Source organism: Electrophorus electricus, chromosome 13 (assembly GCF_013358815.1).
Source record: "Electrophorus electricus isolate fEleEle1 chromosome 13, fEleEle1.pri, whole genome shotgun sequence".
In the NCBI taxonomy this organism is placed as follows: domain Eukaryota; kingdom Metazoa; phylum Chordata; class Actinopteri; order Gymnotiformes; family Gymnotidae; genus Electrophorus; species Electrophorus electricus.
Window position 1 is genome coordinate 18848935 of NC_049547.1, and position 19907 is coordinate 18868841.

The 19907-nt window shown below is 38.2% G+C and overlaps 2 protein-coding genes across 11 annotated transcripts in view; one reads left to right on the forward strand and one right to left on the reverse strand.

The window, feature by feature from the left end:
• Positions 1–13784, reverse strand: part of efr3ba (EFR3 homolog Ba (S. cerevisiae)) — a 29881-nt gene extending 16097 nt beyond the window's left edge. For 6 of the 10 annotated variants that reach the window (XM_035532769.1, XM_035532768.1, XM_035532767.1 and 3 more), the window contains exons 1-11: positions 13653–13784; positions 9139–9215; positions 8581–8708; positions 8062–8212; positions 6463–6584; positions 5809–5958; positions 4701–4826; positions 4233–4311; positions 3702–3837; positions 3191–3352; positions 2912–3023 (exon numbers count right to left, since the gene is read on the reverse strand). In XM_035532769.1, coding sequence (XP_035388662.1) covers positions 2912–3023; positions 3191–3352; positions 3702–3837; positions 4233–4311; positions 4701–4826; positions 5809–5958; positions 6463–6584; positions 8062–8212; positions 8581–8708; positions 9139–9215; positions 13653–13746 — 1337 coding nt within the window. In that variant the 5' untranslated portion in view covers positions 13747–13784. Of the gene's footprint in view, positions 1–2911; positions 3024–3190; positions 3353–3701; positions 3838–4232; positions 4312–4700; positions 4827–5808; positions 5959–6462; positions 6585–8061; positions 8213–8580; positions 8709–9131; positions 9216–13652 lie in introns of all 10 variants that reach the window. The other 4 variants (XM_035532773.1, XM_035532774.1, XM_035532776.1 and 1 more) reach the window with 4 other exon arrangements.
• A 1182-nt stretch (positions 13785–14966) lies between these two features.
• On the forward strand, positions 14967–19684 carry dnajc27 (DnaJ (Hsp40) homolog, subfamily C, member 27). Its single transcript, XM_027020132.2, has 7 exons — positions 14967–15454; positions 15924–16006; positions 16291–16360; positions 16646–16810; positions 16981–17103; positions 17716–17876; positions 19116–19684. The coding sequence occupies exons 1-7, from the start codon at positions 15368–15370 to the stop codon at positions 19246–19248; spliced, it is 822 nt and encodes a 273-aa protein (XP_026875933.1). The 5' UTR covers positions 14967–15367; the 3' UTR covers positions 19249–19684.
• The last annotated feature ends 223 nt before the right edge of the window (positions 19685–19907 follow it).

Sequence of the window (19907 nt, forward strand, 5' to 3'; positions counted from 1 at the left end):
TAGGAGGTGTCCGAGGGTTAGACAGGAGACAAGGTCTAGAAAGCAAGCAAGGAGTCAATAACTGGGAAAGCACACAGGAGCAATGGGGCTCATGGTTGTTCCTGGGGTTTGTAACAGTACCCCCCCCCCCACCTGACGGGCAGCAATTGACACCCAAGAACGGGTAGCTCTAGGCCTACCACGGCCCCGAGGGCCCGGACGATTAGGGTGAGCAGCGTGGAAGTCCACAAGCAAAGAGGGGTCCAGGACATCAGCCCTGGGAACCCACAATTCAGGTCCATAGCCTTCCCGGTCAACGAGATACTGAAGGGTCACGTTTTGTCTCCAGGAATCCAATAATGCACAGACAGCATAGGCCGGATCTCTGTCAATCTCGACGGGGGCAGGAGCGTTGATGGGGGTTGTGGCTGCAAACACTGTACTGTAGTGCACAGGTTTCAACAGGGACACATGGAAGGTGGGATTCATCTTATACTGGAGGGGAAGTTGTAGCTTGTAGGATACGGGATTGATCTGTCATAGCACCTTGAAGGGAGCGATGTACCATGGGCTTAGTTTCTTGCTGGGTAGACTGAGCTTCATGTTTAGAGTTGCGACCCAGACCCTCTGAGGTAAACTGGAACATAGCTTTTCTGGGGGGCATTGCTCTGGACTAGGGTTATCCTTCAAAGCATTCTCCAGTAGGTGACTGTAGGTACTCTAGGTTTCGATGGTCCGTGTATACCAATAAGGGATGTTCAGCCCCTTCTAACCAGTGTCTTCATTGTTCTAGGGCAAGTTTGACCGCGAGAAGTTCCCGGTTCCCTACATCATAATTCCTCTCGGCGGGTTGCCGAGTAGAAAGCACAAGGATACAGTTAAGGTGGGGTGCCTTGTCTTTGGGACAGAACCACCCGCACTCCTACCTCAGAAGCATCCACTTCCACAATGAATGGAAGAGAAGGGTTGGGCTGATGAAGAACAGGTGCTGAAACAAAGGCCCCCTTCAATATTAGGAAAGCATGATCCACGGACGAGATCCACTGAAGCTGCTTTGTTTCTTGAAGAGGTCTGAAAGAGGAGCAGCTATGGTGCCAAACCCTCGAATGAAACTTCTATAGAAGTTGGCAAAACCCAAGAAACATTGCAACTCCTTGATGGTGATGGGTTTAAGCCAATCTTGTATTGACTACATAGCAGGGGATTTAAGGTGATGCTAGGGATTCCTGGTCGCGTAGGTAACCCAACATCCAAAAAATTCCCTGCTGCACCAGAATCCACCAAGGCAGAGAGAGAAACATTGTTACCATCAGCCATAAGGACTACAGGGAGTGTAAGTTATTACGATTAATATACAGAGTAATATACAGCAGAGAAGACGTTCTTACGTGTGTGTTGAACGTAGAAGTCCTCCCATTCTCTTGACAGGGACGAACAGGACAGTTGTCTCAGAAGTGACCGTTAGCACTGCAGTACAGGCACAATCCACTGGTGAATCGTCTGGCACGTTCTTCGGGGGTGAGGCGTGAGCAACTCACTTGCATCGGCTCAGGAACTTCACCGGCTCCGTCGTTAGAATCCTCCAGTACAAAAGTACAGGGGCGAGTTCTGTCTGGAGTCCTGGAGAAAGTCCAAGAGGAAACACGGTTTTCAACGTAGTCTCGCTCAAGCCACTGCCGGCGGTGACTGTACGGAATTCTTGGGCATAGTCAGCCACCATGCGCCTCCCTTGTCGTATCTCGCATGAAATAGTTTCGGGATCCCATCCACTTGCAGGATGATAGAAAACAGCCTTGAAAAGATTGTAGAATTCCATTTTTGACTGTAATGCTGGGTCCTGGCTATCCCAGAGGGTGGTTCCCCAAGCACCTGCCTCACCAGTCAGTAGTGCTAAAACAAATTGTACATGGTTCTTGTTGGTGATGAATTGTACGGCATAATAGGAGAAATACATGGAACATTACATCAGGAAGTTCTTGCATTGATCTGGAGCCATCGGATCGCTCTGGGACGGCCACGGGAATGCAATGAGTAACTGCGGTAGATGGTGAAGGAGTCACAGCAGTCACGGTAAGGATTAACTATGAAAGTCTGTGAATGCTTTTGCATAGCTCGGCCATGGAAACCTCCTGCTGAAAAGGCGAAGTATTCTGTAAAGAATGTACACACATAGAAGAAGATCCAGTTGCAGAGCAACCAAATTAATACATGCAGTAAGACAGGTAAGTGTCGTCGGGTCGGTCTGGGGTCGACACATGGGGTAGCATTCAGGAGGTGTCCAAGGGTCAGGCAGGAGATGAGGTCTAGAAAGCAAGCATGAGTCAATACCAGGAAAGCACACAGGATGAGGAAATGCTCAGTACGCCACATAGCAAAGCAATACTTCACAACTAGTATGTGGGGAGGAGAAGCTTATAAAGAGGTAGGAGATGAGGGGAATAGGAATCAGGTGTGTGCTAGAACTCCGGTGAGTCAGATCGGGGGTGTGTGCGAGTGGGCGTGGCTGTGCAGGGCTGATGGTTGTTCCTGGGGTTCGTAACAAGTGGTTGCTCCTGTTTCATATATAAACATCCTGCTTCTTTGTGTACTTCGCTACAGTTTTGAAGCTCTTTCTCCATCGCTCACTCTCATATATATATATATATATATATATATATATACATAGGACAGTATATAGGAACATTCTAGCCAAGTAGCTTGCCCTCCATCTATACCATCAACTTTCTGAATCATGATGTCTTTTATTCTGTTTAATTTTAGCTTTCCTTTTCACTGTTGCCTTTACGTATTTGTCTTTCAGCCCCCCCCAACCCCCCCACCCCCACACACTATTCAAAAGGGAGGCAGTAAATGCAAGAATAAAAATGAAAATGAAAAATAAAAATGCTTTAAAATGTCTTAAGTGTTTATGTAGCATTAAGATACAGCCCACCCTGTGTTGGCTGACCCCAGAGCTGGATCCATCTCTGGCACAGGAAACTTGCCCATGATGAAAAGCATGACCTCTGAGCGCTGGTAGGTGGGCAAAGTGTTGGCAAACAAGCCTTCAGAGAAAGGGGACAAGCACATGGAAGTGCCATACAGAGTACCAAGTTCAAATATAAACCGCTCATGCATGATAGGAAGCCCACTAATTTTTGGGTGGGTTGAAAAACATATTTGAAATCAGTATGAAATCTTATAGGTCACTCTTGCACACACACTTCCTCACCTATGGTTTTGATGACAGCCTCCTGGAGCTGCCTTTCCTCACTGCCTTTGATGAGTTTGTTTCCTGCATTCGGGTAAGGCTCATAGGTACCAGTGAGCTCGTAGTCCACACTGAGCTGAAGCTGTCTCAATAGTATGTTAAACACCTCTAGCACAGTTGGCCCTGAAGAGAGCAAACATCTCCACTCAGCTCAAAGGAACATATACAATAACAAAAAAGGGCAAATCACAAATTTTATATGCAAACATTCTACATACACATGTACACGCATGTTCATTTATAGAACACTATTTATGGTTTGCTTTTGAGATTTACATGTTTTTTCTTTATTATTTTGCTATTGTGAATCCCAGAATGTGAATAATGACATTTTCAATTAAACTGTTTATACACAAGTTAACCAGTCACAACTAGACAATATGATGTAAATGAAGCAGGACTGAAACGTTTTTTTGTGTGTGTGTTTGTTAGAGGATTCTAGTCCCTCTAGTGGCAGAGTGGTGTTACCCACCAATAGAGCCACTGGCCTCTATGGCTGCTGCTTCAGAGATCACCTCCACTATCCCTTCCCTCACTGTCGCGGAGTTCTTACTGTTAGCGTCCAAATGTCCAAGTAGCAGCTGGATGACCAGGTGTGAGTGTTGGGACTGATAAGGAAAAAGGAACAATTTACTGTACTGTTACTGCTTCTCAGTGGCTTGCCTGATTTACACAAAAATGTAAAACAAAATGTAAACAAAATGTATAATATAAAACAAAAATAGAAAAACAATATTGCAAAAGGTGCATCGAAAATTTTATATACAACTGTAAGGAATCATAAGATGCAGTTCTTTAACCTGATTAATCAATGATTTGTGCAAAATTTGAGCAAAATATTGTACAACAGTTGTCTTCAGGGTAACAAAATAGTGTCCTGAAACAATCCAAACAGATCTTGCAAATGGCTGCCTTCCCCCACAGGTGTTCCATTGTGAGTTCTGAAACCTTTTATATGACAGGTAATCCACACCCATTTCAGAGAGTTAGGCATAAATCCTACCTGAATTGAGTACATGATGATTTTGAAACACTGCACTGCAAAGCTTTTGCCCTCCCACAGTGAATGATTATCAAGGTGCCTGGAAACATAAACAAGAAAATTAATTATTAGAATCCACACACGGGCAACACAGGAAAAGCAGTTCAGTGCACAATTATACAGGCACAGTCAGTATTTCTCTAAGACACACAGGGTTTTATGTTAACATGCTATATACAAGATTAGAGTATTATGCTAGATCATCTTTTCATAGCGGGTTGCATTTTTGACCAGTTGTTTTTATATTTTTACTATTAATTTATTTAATACTAAAAGTGTTAAGTATACATTAAACAGATTAAATGAAACAGAAAATTGATTATTTAAAGTGCACAAAAACTATTATCGGGATATGCTAATTCTTACAAATCAAATAGAAAATTGATTCTGCTTTGTATACTGTCCTCTTGTGGGACCTAGAACACTCACATGAGGACCGGTTTCACAGCATTTTTTATGTTGCCATAGGCAGCACGACCCAACAGTTCTCTGAAACACCTCTCAGTCAGCTCCACTGGGCTCTCCTTATCTTTCTCTGTGTGAGGTGAGGGAGACCTGCATAAGGAAACATGCACGCACGCACGCACACAGTTATTGTCCTTTAAATGCACATAGAATACAGAACAAATGGGCTACAGGTTTCACTTTTCCTTGTCAGATTTCTTTAATATCTTCAGTGCTGCAGGGCAGTATTTTGGTCCGAGCAATGTGCAATTTGCCCATTCTAACACAGTTGCGTTGACAGATTAGTTAAATAACAAGGCCTTCATGATTTAAAATGGGTTCATTAGAAACAGAAAAACATTAAAAATACACACTGCAGTTTACTTTTTTTAGGAACAAAGCATGTAAGAGTTAGTGAGAATGGGTTCCCTTATTTCTGCATCACTAAACATCTGTTGACTTTGGTCCTGGGATTGCTGATCATTGTGCAGACTCTGAATTCCTGTTTAACTAATTTGTTCTCACTAAATAATTTAAATACCTCTGCCAAATCTCTGTTAATTTCTTAAGGCCTATAAGCTACTGTTATGCTTTATAGCAAGTTAAAAGCAAAAACAACTTTATATATTATGTTTTATTAGTTTGCCATCCAGATGATGGGCTCCCCTCTGAGGGCTTCTTTGTGTTACTCTCAATGAGTTTTTCCATGCCATGGTCATGCTGGCTTGCTCATTAGGGGCCTGGACCTGGATTCTCAGTATGAGCTCTGTAAAGATGGTTTGTTACAACACTTGTTGTAAAAAGCACTATACATTTGAATTTAAATACATTGGAATTTAATTGAAAGTTGATGATTCGATTATCCACTTATGATTTCTTTCATATTAATTGATTCAGGGTGGAACTTCTGAAAACTCTCATGTGCTTTAAATTAGTATTTAATTTATAAGCATTGCATTCGGAGCCACATTGTTAAATTCACGAATCTTTTCATGGTGAGAAAGATGTATTAGCCACATCAGTAGCAATTAATGATTTACAATATTGTTTTTATTTTCTTGAGAAAATGTGTGTGTGTATGAGAGAGCAAGACCTCTCTGTTATCTCATCCTGCTGTAGGTTGAACAGTAATGATGGCACTATCTTGTCCATGTGCTGTGGATCCCAAATGTTCGCCTGCAACTCGTCTTTTACTGTCTTTCTTACCACACCCTGCAAACCTCTGATCCCTGCCATGCGAATCCTTACACACACACACACGCACGCACACACAAACACAAACACACACACAAACACAAACACAAACACAAAAACACACACACACAAACACACACACACACACACACACACATAGCAGCTGTGTAAGTATAGGCATACTCTTCATGCTTCCAAATTCACTTTGGACATATATTAAATACATTTTGTTTAACATTTCTATGCAAGATGATGCAAGTGCAAGAACAAAGAAAAAAAGGAAATATAGAAAAAGAATAGAGAAAGTTTAATTATTTTATATTATATTTTTGAGCTGACCCATGATATTACTTGTTAATCATAAAGGTGTCATATCAATAGCTTAATTTTCATTGAATCCAACAATCTAAGCCTGGTATCTCGATTTTATCTGAAAATTCTAGCATCGGTACCAATGAATGAAAGACACTAGTCTACATTTGCAAAATAGATCATTCTAAATGTTATTCATTCATTATAATGCTTAGTAATTTTGAGTGAGATTAACACTGACCTGGTGCGAGTGTCTGGATCTTCATAGCTGGAGTGGCACATCTCACTGAATCGGGAAACGAAGAGGTCGTAGCTACGGTGGTAAGATGGTGTGTCCTCCTCAATGTTGGCAAACTTCACAAACTTTAGAAATGAAGCAAACAAACAGAAATTATCCAATGTTGAACAGATAACATTTTGATTTTCTCATCTTTGTCAAAATTATACTGAAATCACAACCTGAGAGAAAATAACTTGGCTCTGCCATGTATTGTACTGACACTTTGGAACAAAACGTGCCTCAAATGTTTCAAAGAAGTATACAGTTGGTATATTAAATTAGGGGGAAAAATCTCATTCAGTTGTTTTCCTATAGACTTTACTAAGGAAGTAGTTTATATGTTTTCTAAAGACTTCTGAACCATTATATATATATATATATATATATATATATATATATATATATATATATATATATATATATATATATATATATATATATATATATATAATGTTTTCATTAATAATAAAACAGCCTTTCCTCACAAAACATTGAAAATAATATATAAACACACACACTGGAAACATATCCAATCTTCTGTTACCAGGTCTTTAATGCAGATAAAAGGTAGTTTACTAATTGCTTCAAGACAGTGGCAAACGGGCAACTTCAGAAATCACTAATAGACTATGAATGATAAGGGACACAAAAATGTTTACATTATTGGGACATAATATGATCACATTTTCTTTTAATTTACTCCTTTGGGAGTTCATTAAGGGCTCAATCATGTCTGTAGTTCTCACACATTCATTCTTTAAAAATGTATACCATTCTCCAAATGTATGTCCATATTTAGAAAATATAGTTTTAAGTACAGGCGCATGTGACCTAGATCTGGGAAAAAAGATCTAATCTTTAAGCCTTTTAATTTCAGTCTCTATGAACAAACTCTACCGCTGGACGAACACTACTACTGGCTTGCACTGATGTCAAGTATAAACCTGTGGATGGAATCAACTTACGCACCACGTATGTTGCATTAGTAATCAAATTATTGGAATCACTTGCTCTTTAACTGCACCAATTAGGCTGCCATGCATTTTACAGTGAATTATATGTTCCAACACTGAGTGTGCGGATGGCATCACTAGAGCACTCTGAAGTCAGTAGACTGACTTGTGTAGGTTGTATCAACCTTTTCTTATTAACTTGGTTTTAAACGAAGGTCAGGTGTTAATTATTTGGATGGTTGTAGAATACGTTTAAACTGTAAATGTACTTATAAATACATACCTGCCTATATTCTAAAATAGACAAATCATGAAAAAGCCCCCTAGAAACAAGTTAACACAGGTTAAATAACTTCTGAGTACATAAAACTGATTGGAAAAAAAAATCATAACTCCTATTAAGCCTCTCTAGCCAGTTTGAATGACTCTTTCTCTCCATCTTGCCACATCATGTCCACCTAAACAATGCCTTATACACGCTTATCTAATTCCACAAAGGAACAATAGACAGGAAGCCTTCAATTAAGAAGCTTTCTGGACAAAACCAGTCACCATTTCAAGTGTTTTCCAAATCAAATCTCAACAAACATAAGGAAATGCCACTCACAGAGTTGGTGCCAAGGATCTGTAGATTGGGTTTGTCTGACTCTAGTAGTTGTCGCACCATGGTGAGGAAGCTTTCCACAAACAGGTTAATGCTCTGGCAGTGACAGGCCATTAATAGCTGATCCAGAGCCTCCATCGCAATGCACACATATCTGAAAAATATACATATCCTTGTTACATCTTTACTCCCAAAATATTATGATTAATCAGATTTAAAACAGAGTGCTTGCTTCTAACTAAAAGGTCTCTCTCATTTACTGGTTAAATACTTAATGTTGCAATAGATGAAAGTTTGCCGGCTGAAAGGGAAGGTGTGCTAACTTGTTTCCACATGCTTTCACTGTTAAACTAATTTATTTATTTATTTATTTGAAGTCTCAAAGTTTGAAGACATTCTATAGATGCAAGGCCAAATCAATGAATAAAATATCAGTAAGATCAATAAAACGGATCTGGATCTATAACATCAAAATATATGGACTTTGGCTTTTTCAGGCTATTTTTCATGTACTGGTTTTACCCATATCTGTGGCGGACCACATCTCTACAGAGTCTTTCTGACAGATAGGCACCAATGCGGTCCAGCTTCTCTGGTGCAGACAGGGCATAAAATATGAGCTTCTCCATGTTAGCTTTCACCAAACTGTCCTTCAGAGGAAGGAGAGAAATGTATATATATATTAAAAAATTATATTACTTTTTATTATTACAGTCACAACTTTTATATTATTACAGTCCATATTATACATATAACACCTTCAGATATATAATATATACAAAAAATCCCGGATATAAAATATAGCATAAAATACCTTGCTCTCAGGATCAAACAAAATGCAATTAAGCTAAGGACTAAATCTAATCAGGGAAAGAGTACAAGCAACTGCTGTAAAACAGCACTGCAGCCAATATATTTCACCAACACATAGGAAAGGCAGGGTTTTCTTACCATGAGAAGGCAAAAAGACAACATTATGTTGTAGACAATATGTTGGTACTAACTAACTTACAAGCATCAATCTTTGGGTAAAATATAGGTCAACTGAGAGTGGGCAGTTAAACAGTGATCACCTCTTACCTCTGGATCATCTGGAAATATGTTATCCACCAGCCTCTTGTACCGTGGTCTCAATGCACCACAGCACCCACAAACACCTAAGCCACACAAGACAGTCTGACTTGGGGATACAGTCACTGGAAAGATGACCCTAATACAATCTGGAGAAATATAGCCACTGGAAAGATGACCTTAATATAATCTGGAGAAATGCTCTGCATTCATGCTCAAAAGAAGTCAAAAGTCATTTTCTTGCTGTGGCTCTACATTGATTGAGAGTTTATGTAATTACATTGTGCACAGAGCTTATTTATTGCCCCAGCACATTAAATCAATAAGGCCATAAAAGTGAAATTTTGTAAGTGATCAGGAATGTTTAGGAAATTTCTGAAACTTTGAGAGCCCTGCGGCTTTTTGCAAGAACTATGGCATATTGAAGTCACCTCAAGGTTGTTACATCTGTAAACTGCGCCAGTTAACCGAGTCAGTCATTGCTAAGCAACAGACCACACCCAGCCCACCTGCCTTCACCTGAATACTAACTGTGTCCACCTGTTTTCAATCACAACCTTCCTATATGCGGTCCTCTCTGTCATTGCAAATCATTATTTTGCTTTGTTTTCAGATTGTTTTTTATCTCTGCCCATGACCTTCCTGTCTGCTTGTTTTTGTTTTGTTGCACTACTGCCTGGTACCTAGTTGCCGGTTTCTGTTTTTTATGCTGTTAACTGGAATTAAACTTCCATTTGGATGCTCCCCTTTCCTGTTTTGATATGGCAGAGGAAATGATGATAAATTGTATGATGGCCTGAAGGTATATTAGGGTAATCTCCAGTGTGACAAACACACTGGCCTTTGGAAAATGAAAAAATCCACAGTTAGGCTAAGCTGCTCTAAAAGATACATACATCTGTATATACAAGTGCACACTCCTCCCCCAACCACCTGTCTCTATGTGTCCAAATGATTACATTGGCAGGAGCCCTGGGAGGGGAAGAGCTGTTGATTCCAATGCCATGTCTTCACAATAGAGTAAAAAAAACAGAACAGGCTGAGTGATTAAGCAGCCTGCTTCTCCCACACCAACCTGCCATTAGTGTCTCAATAATTAAAAACATCAACTATACCGTATCAAACAGGTATCATCCTTTACAGGTTTACAAGCATTTCTTTTTTACAGTGAAATGGCAAATTAAATTACACCACAAAATTCTTCAATTCCCTTTGGATTATTCCCTTCATTTATTCCCCCTCATTTACTCTGAGGTTCACCATAGACTACACCTCTACTGCAGCCTAGTTTAGCAGGATTCAGGATAGGTTTCATGCGAAAATAACTTCCATCATGACTCATAACCATGCATTTTGATCAAGGTCAATATAATTGCTTATAGTAAATCATAGCTTTCTGCCAAGCACCTAGTCCAAATAAACTGCATGACTGGCAATCATGTTTGATTGGCAGGCTTTGCAGTGTATGACAGAGCTGTATGAAAGGGGGCAGGAGCCTGAGTCATGGCTTTGGCTGCCAGCACGTGTTTTCAACAGCATGACATGACATTCTGTACTGTTAAACTGCAAACAGTCTGGGCAAAAGAAGTGAAAAGTGATAACTTTCAGCACCCACTCTTCCAATGAGGCTTCCACTATAACGCCCCTCCCCCCCTCTCTTTCTTTCCCACTCTACCTCATCCCTCTTTCTCTTGTTCTATTCCAGAATATTTGCTAGGTAATATTTTTGCAACTGTTATAAACAGTTAGTAGTAAAATTACCTTGCATCTCTTGCTCAGGCAAGTAAGGTTAGTCATTTATATAAAACAACCCTAACATTATCTTTACGAGAATTTGTGGTATTTAAGACATTTATGGTTGTTCCAGAAAATGTCCAATAAATCATTGCCCTGATTTTAAACTATGACCGTGTTATATCTTATAACTGATAATTATACCTACTACCTTGCTAATAGTGGCTTATATTTGTAAGTCCTGAGCAGATACAATTTTTATATTTGGCAAAGAGAGTTGATGATCATCATCATCATATTATTATTATTATTGTTGTTGTTGTTGTTGTTCTTGTTAATAATAATAATAATAATAAGATGATGATCTTTGTATCAATTTATTTAATTCAGTTAATATTACTAAGAGCACTTTCTGTTCTTGATCATGAATGTGTACCTGTTTCCATGCCTCTTATGAGCAAGCCAAACAACAGCAGCAAGGAAAAACTCACAAAGAGGAAGAAACTTTGAAAGGAATCAAGGCTCAGAAGGGGAACTCATGGTTCAAACCTCCACTGGTCCAAACCAGACAGAAAACTAATGGCATATTAGTTCAATGGTTCAAGCTGCTTTTCATTCTAACTTTAACTTGCCTGTAAGAATATCTTATAAGCCTTAAGGAATGACTAACACATATTTGGCAGAGCTACTCAGATTATTCAGTGAGAACCAATTAGTAGTTATAATATGAATTTGTACCATAAACAACTAAACATAGGAGAACCTATGGTGGTGGTGACACACTTCACTAAAAGTGAATTGGATCAGGCACACTCAGGAGTTGATTCAGGAAGGTGCTTTAACTTATTTACTATAGAAGAGGCCACAATATGTACAACAAGTAGTAGCATACAACATGAAGCTATTTGAATTGAACCAAATTTAGCCACCAGATTTATGCAAGATTAGCTAACTGTTTAATTATGGTTCCAGATTTGCTTGCTCATGAAAACACTTTAAGAGTATGATTAAGTGTGATTAAGGTTAAGGCGCCTAAGATTCACACTAATGTAGATTATGGCCTAATTTCTTAAAAGCAACATAAGGCATTCTAAAAGCAACCACACGGTGTTCTAATTGCGCTAACAATTAATCGACTATGCAAAAACAAAGTCTGTGATCAGAGTCATGCTGTAATCACAAAAGACATGCAAGCTAACCTCAGAGACTGGTAGCTCAGTGGTTAAGGTACTTAACTAAAACTCAGAGGCTTGCCAATTCAAGCCCCACCAATGCTAAGTTCCACTGTTAGCCCTTTAAGCAAGGCCTTTAACCTTCAGTTGCTCAAGTTGTGTTCACTCAGAATCTAAAGTGTAAATCACTTTGGATACAAGATTCAGCTAAATGCTATAAATGGAAATAAGGGAAGCTGTGCAATCTCACAGCATTGTTTAATGTTACTGCTGCCAACAACAGAAGCTGGGAAGCCTGTCATATCTAATCTCTGTTGGCTCCATACTCTGAAATATCTCTCTCTCTTTATCTATCTATCTGTCCAGCTGCCTCTCTCTCTCTCTCTCTCTCTCTCTCTCTCTCTCTCTCTCTCTCTCTCTCTCTCTCTCTCTCTCTCTTTGCCTCTATTACCTTTGCCCTTCATTCTCTCTTTAACACGCATGCTATTATTTTCTATTGCCCCTGATGCATTTGCCCAAAATAACAACTGCCCAAACAATAAACCAAGTAGAACAAATGTCCCCTCAGACTTATGCAAGATTCTTGAAATAGTGTCTAATTTTAGCATGTTTCCTCTCATATATATGGTATTCATCTAAATTTGTCCCAAAACAAACATTATATTAAACTCAAAGTACTCAAACTTTTATTGAGGGCCACTGCAGAAAATAGTGAAGAAAAGAGCAGAAGAAAAGTTATTCAGACTCAGACCTTGAATGTTATTAATATATTGGTTATATTTTCTAATGTTTTTTCTTCTGTCAGCTTTCTTGTCAAGATCATCTTTAGTGTGGTACAAAAGCACAATGCCAAGATTATTTCTAATGGGGAGATAATCTACCAAATATAATGTTCTATTAATGGATACATTTTTGAAAGTATAGGCTAGAGTAAATATATGACTAGATTTAATCTTTAGGAAATCCATCCCTTTCACAATGTCCTGTACTAATGTAATAAAAAAAAGCAATGCAACACCTAAGTCCCCCAAAGGCATAGGGAAGTTTTAATTCATCTGATCTGATCACCAGAAATGTCTTATAAATGTGTTCAATCTCACATGTTGGAGACACGGCCGCTCTCATGTTTCAGAGGAATTTCCACAGTGGGATTTTAGAATCTGACACTGACAGCCTACAGTTTCTTGTTAATGTTAACATCTGCATCCGGAATTAGGTAATATGCTATACTGCCTAGGTGTATGTAAGGGAGACTATACAAATATAAATATACATTTATAGTAATACACACATAAATGTTTGTGATCATATATTAAAGACAGCGAGTTAAACATTACTCATAATGATTTTAATATCTAACTATTAAAGATTCATATCAATCAAAATATGATCTCATTCCATGGTGCATAAAAGAATAGAATCTAGAAGAGATGTATGTAATCTGTTGCTTTAGCATCTTTCTGGACTCTTGTACAACCACATGAAAATCTGAATGTTCACTGCACAAATACATGAGGAATCACTGCCAGCAAAATGTATACATACACACACACACACACACACACACACACACACACACACATGCACACATCCTACAAGATTAACGCCAACCCTTACCGTACATTGATGGAAACATTGAAAAATTCCCTATTCTTTGCAGGAAGTGACTTTTCCCTCTGTCAGTCACAGCCAGAGAAACACACACACACATTCACACATGCTCAGTCTTCCTCACTCTCTCTCTCTCTCTCCCTCATGCACACACACACACACACACACACACACACACACACACACACACACACATGCTTACTCAGAGCACATGTGACCAATCTCAAATGACCTTGGATTTTCCCAGCAACTCCACACACACACAACTCCACTCTCTCTGAGGAGCACAGACAGTTTAATACATAGACACACACGCGCTCTCACCCACACACACACACACACACACACTCACACACACACACACACACACACACATGGACATATTCTAAAGACACCCCCCCTCTTCACTGCTAATAATGACAAAACCCTTGACTGCTTATGTGAAGCAAAGAGAAAGAAGGAGCGGAAATGAGGGAACGAGGGATGCAATGATGCAGATAGAGAAGCAGATGGGAGAAGACAAATATCAGTCAAACAGGAAACTCACGCTAATTAATTGTTCTCCCATTCTAGATGTTAGATTTATTTTTACCTACTTTTTTTTCACTTCTGAACCTTTTTATTTTCCAATTTCATATGACCATAGTTATTTATATAGCTAATGTTTTAGTTTTTTTTTGTTAGTCTTTTATCAATTAATTTACGCATGTCTATTATCTTATTGTGCAGTACCAATCTTGCTTATTATGGTATTTTAAATGAAAATCACTTATATGTATTTGTGCTTGCGTTATTAAATTGCATTGAAATCAAATAGAAGGTACTTGTAACGGTACTCTAAATCCCTTTCAGAAGACTTTATGCTGAATTACTTACAGCACCGTTATAGAGCCCCAGTCGCCTGTGCCAGTGAAATGGACAGGTGTATACGGTTATAGATTCAGGACTTTCCGGGTCAAAACTATCCATTTTGCTGGAGCAAAAATTGTATGTTACACTATAAAATTCTAACAATTTTATGGCAATTATAAAACATTATTAGCTTAAAAGCTTGTATGTATACCTAACAGTTCCGTTCAAATTCAATAGATTTATCTATCTATTTCTTTCTTTATTTATTTTTATTTGTCGAATGTGTTACCACCTCTTGTTAGAAGTTCATTTGTTAATGTTACTATATGAACGTTCTGCTGTATGTCTAAATTTGCATTTGCGTTTGCAGTTGTTTTATCATTTTAATAGTCTTCTGTAGTCATATTACAATTTAAAAGGCACGGTTTTTAAATATTACAGTGCAGTGAATCAGTTTGGGCAAATCTAAGAATTAAAAATATGTTGTCCAGCTAGCTACGTAACTAGGCTGTTAGCTATATTCATGAAACAGAAGCTGGGCATTATTTTTCTCTTTTTGTGAAATGAACGTTGTTGCTGACAGAATAGATGGAAAGTGTTACAGCTAAAAGCAATGTGGATATTTTAATAATTTTAATTGGCTCCCAAAAAATGTAGTGTACTGTCGTTAGACTTGGCGAAAGAGGAATGCATGTCAGTACTTTAGCAGCTAGCTAGCCAGCCCGGCCCCTTATTTTCAGCTAGCTGGCTATATACATATATGCTATAGCCATAGCCACCGAATGTTAATGGTTCATAGTGGCTGTGCTGGCTGCGCATTTGATAGATTAATGTAAAAAATTTTGCGGCATTGATGGTCTATATTGGAAATGGATACGAATGTACAGAAAAGGAGGGAGAGCAAAAAATCTCTGCGGGTTAAGGTTATCAGTCTTGGGAATGCAGAGGTTGGGAAGGTGGGTAAACTCTAGCTTTTCGGCTTAGAAATGCAGTTAGCTAACTAACGTTTGTCATCCACTTATATGTCTGGTTAGCAGTAATTCTTCGCTACAAAGACACATTAAAGGTCGTATTGATAATATGTAACTAGCTAGCTAGTTTATAATGTTAGCTAGCTGCGTAATCTACTAGCTATGTATTCTCATATTTTACCTGGTAGTATTGGACCTCCTCTCTCTCTCCCTAAAATCAAGATGTTATAGCTGTTTAATATTCTTTTGATTTTATCAAAATATCAGTCCCCTGATATAAAGTTTATTTCATCCCTATGCATATTCTTGACCAAAATATAATGTTGTGGGTTCATATTTGTACGTTTGTAAACTTTAGAGTTTGAAGTCTTTAGACGTTTTTGTTTTGAAAACTTCAAAAAAAGGTATGTTCTTTTATGTTATTATTTTTTATTTATTTATTTATTTTTTGCAGAGTTGCATCATTAAACGGTACTGTGAGAAGAGATTTGTACCCAAATATCTCGCCACAATTGGGATAGATTATGGAGTAACCAAGTAAGTAATGTGTTTTATATGAAGACACTGAATGAGTTTAGGTTTTAGTTCACTACAGCGGCATTGACTGTGGCTTGGCAAATAATGGCAGTCAATCAAGTAACAAATTCAGCAAACTGCTATCCTAAGTCTCAAATCCTAAGCTATCCTAAGTCTCAAACCGTAGTTGAGTAACTTGAGTGTTAAGTACAACAAGTGATATGCCTAGTTAATGTGTACAGTCAAATGGATGCTATCATGCATTTACACCCAAAATATTTTTTTTCTTCCCCTCCCCACACAAGGGTTCAAGTGCGGGACAGGGAAATAAAAGTCAACATTTTTGACATGGCTGGACATCCATTCTTTTATGAGGTATTGATGTACTACTTTTTTTCTGGGGGAAGATATTTTTAATGTTGTTTTTCCTCCATGATAATTTTATCAGAATATGCCTGCATAGGCAAATAGTATTACTCTACTAAAAGGTAATTGAGTACATAACTTTGGTTGTGGCACTGAAAGCTTGTCTTAGTGTTTACAAAACTAATCAATACATTTCAGTAATATAAGATAATTATTTCTAGAACTTATTTCTAAAACTGAATTTTCGCATTATGATATCAATGGAATGCATAATGGTATATTGTGATTCTGCAGGTGCGTAATGAGTTCTATAAGGACTCACAGGGGGTGATCCTGGTATATGATGTTGGTCTGCGAGAGAGTTTTGATGCCCTTGACAGTTGGCTCACGGAGATGAAGCAAGAGATGGGTTCTCAAGCCAACATGGAGAGCATAATTTTTGTTGTTTGTGCCAACAAGGTCAACTTTACTTTTCTGTTACAACTGTTCTGGATTATTTTTATTTTTTAATGATGAACTGTTTCATATGTAGTTGCATTGTGTGTGATATGTAAGCATCCACACCAACTTTCCTTTAAGTCTCTATGAATGTTTTAGATAGATACGAGTACTGTCATTTTCTCTTGCAGGTTGATTTGACTAAACGACGTGTGGTGGATGAGAGTGAAGGCCGGTTGTGGGCAGAGAGCAGAGGTTTCCACTACTTTGAGACATCTGCTCAGAGTGGTGAAGGCATCAGTGAAATGTTCCAGGTTTGTATTCGGACATGCTCATTCTCTTATGACAACAGCATGCCGGTGTCACAGCTGGTTCTCGAAAACCAGAGATGCATTAATTTCTTCAAAGTTATATAATTGAAACTGGCAGTTTGTGACAGTTGTATGGATATGAGTATTAACCATACTATATGAGTAATAATATTTTGTTTTGATTTCATGTCATGTGAGGATTTAAAATTGGACCATAAGTGAAAATTACAGTCCAGAATTGTGCCAGTAATGGCTGATCTTCTAGCTACTTTGCAGCGGTGAACCTATAAAGGATGTGTCAGACATTTTTCTTTACTTTTACCACTCAGTAGAATAAACACATTTACAGTTGTAACAACTAAACTACATTCTGTTTGCACCTTTGCCTTGCAGATGAATCTTGTGCATCAACATGACAGCTGCATGTCTATGGAGGCAAAAGTTCTGCAATTAACATAATCAAGCTGAATTTTTGACTGACCATTAACGTTCCATATATGCATTTAATTCAACAGCACTTTTGGCAGCATCTTTGGTATCCCAATTAACTGAATAATAATTAATAATAAAGAATTTTGAGTTTTTTGTTTTTTTGTTTTTTTGGTACTTCAACAGGCCTTTTTCTCCTCTATAACCGATATGTGTGAGAATGGAGGGAAGAGGCCGACCCCAGAAGTAAGCATAGGCTTCACGAAAGAACAGGCTGACACCATACGACGTATCCGCAACAGCAAAGACAGCTGGGACATGCTGGGTGTTAAGCCTGGGGCAACAAGGTAAGAGTATAGTTACCAAAGTTATCAGAACCAGTTGTTTTTTGGCTTTATAGCTTCAATTAATTAAAGGTTTAGCTACCTAACCAGCGTGGAATCTTTATGATGTCTGTTGCCTAACATGCCATACATAATCCGGTGCACATATTTTATTTGGGTGGCGAACCACAGTAGTGAAACTGATGTAGCAGAGGCTTGATGGTATATATTGATGGTATATATTGCACTGGTGTGGACGTATCATGAACATTGTTCATGCTGTCAGCGTCAGTGTCGTATCTGCTTTCAAAGTCTGCCAGCCAATCATATCAAACCAACAATATTCCCATGGCCAGAAAGTTACCAATAGTAAATAGTGGGAGCATGGCTAACACACAATTATGCATTTAAAAAAAGGCTATTATTGCTAACTGTGCACATATGAGGTGCTTCTAATATGTTACGCTTTCTAATTGTGTGATGAGTGTATTTCTTGATGACCCAAATTAATTCTGTAATTCTGTGTTTTAAATTGTTAGTTTATGGTGAGTTCTTTTTGCTGTACTGCTAAACCCAACCCCTACATCATTATAGTGTAGAATTAAATAGTGGGCCAATGAAGGACGCATTCTCTTTTTCAGGCCTTATGATCTTCTCAGGGAAGTGAGTCATTAGTCTCTATTGTGATTAATTTCTTTGAGTTTTTAGAGATAAAACCAGAGATGACCAGAGCTTGACCATTTTTAGGTGAGACTATTATTTAAGTCTGGCTGCGCTTTCTTTTTTTTTTCTTTCTTCTTTTTTTTTTTTTTTTTATTCTTTTTTTAAATTTTTTTTACAGGATTTAGTTTCCCAGATGAGACTGTCTGGCTCCCCTTTAGATATTATTCTTATTCTTTTTTGTTTTTTGTTTTTTAAGTAGGCTTTGAGTAAAGGGGTTTACAGGTTTACTCATTGTTAATTTGTCTTTACCCACAGGAAAGTTACCCAGTAGCTTTAAATATGCAGTGGTTTTGCCTCTCCTAAAAAGCTCTTTTTGCCTCTTTATAAAGCATAATCTGAATCCTGGAGTACTCTGTATATTTTAGGTTTAAGTCCATATTCTGTTCAGATCTTTAAGGTCATCGTCAGACTTTTAATTGCTCCTCATACTAGGCTGAAGTTAAAGGGTCAATGTGCTTTTGCAGTTGTCACTTCAAGGCTTCTGTTTAGTGAAATATTGGAAATTGGGTCTGATAGTAAATATGTTGTTTTTGATCACAGGGAGGAAGTCAACAAGGCATACAGGAAGCTGGCAGTGCTACTGCACCCAGACAAGTGTGTGGCACCTGGCAGCGAAGATGCCTTTAAAGCAGTGGTGAATGCTCGTACCTCCCTGCTTAAGAATATCAAGTAGGAATATATGCAAATGGACACACACACTTGTGGAGATATGAGTCTTTCGTTGGCTTTAGCAAAATACATTTTTCTTTTTGGGCAGGATTTATGTGCTTATTATACATATATTATCAAACCCTTTTTAAGAATGTACATGTTGGTAGATATTTATTAATATTTGGATTAAACTAAATCATAATAAACTCAAATGTAGCAAGCATCTTTTCATCCAAGAATAAGAGATATCAAACAGTCGTGGTTTACAGTTACCAGCTCGTCATCTGATAGATGTGTTGCTGTTTGCTATAAATGAATCAATATCATATTGCTGCTATTACATGGAGAGCTGCTGCTTCATACTTCAAGGCTAAAGTCAACATCAAATATATTTATATAGCACTTTTCACAACAGCCGTTATAACAAAGCAGCTTTACATGTGTCCGAGTCCAAGCACCCAGTGAGCAAGCCAAGGGCAACAGTGGCAAGGAAAAACTCCCTAGAGCACGAGGAAGAAACCTTGAGAGGAACCAACACTCAATGAGGGGGACCCCTCCTCCTCTAATCAACAAATGTGTTTCTCCTACATATGTCAGTGACAAGGAACATATCTGAATCCCTTAGGATCATAATTTAATTTATATCAGTGAGGAGTTAGCTAAGGAATGGATAAACAATAT

What these genes read in the sequence shown, in the direction of transcription:
- dnajc27 (XM_027020132.2), top strand. Translation starts at nt 15,368, where the DNA reads ATGGATACGAATGTACAGAAAAGGAGGGAGAGCAAAAAATCTCTGCGG. An exon ending in GGAATGCAGAGGTTGGGAAG is followed by an intron (nt 15,455 to 15,923) that starts GTGGGTAAACTC and finishes TATTTTTTGCAG; the next exon opens with AGTTGCATCATTAAACGGTA. An exon ending in GTTAAGCCTGGGGCAACAAG is followed by an intron (nt 17,877 to 19,115) that starts GTAAGAGTATAG and finishes TTTTGATCACAG; the next exon opens with GGAGGAAGTCAACAAGGCAT.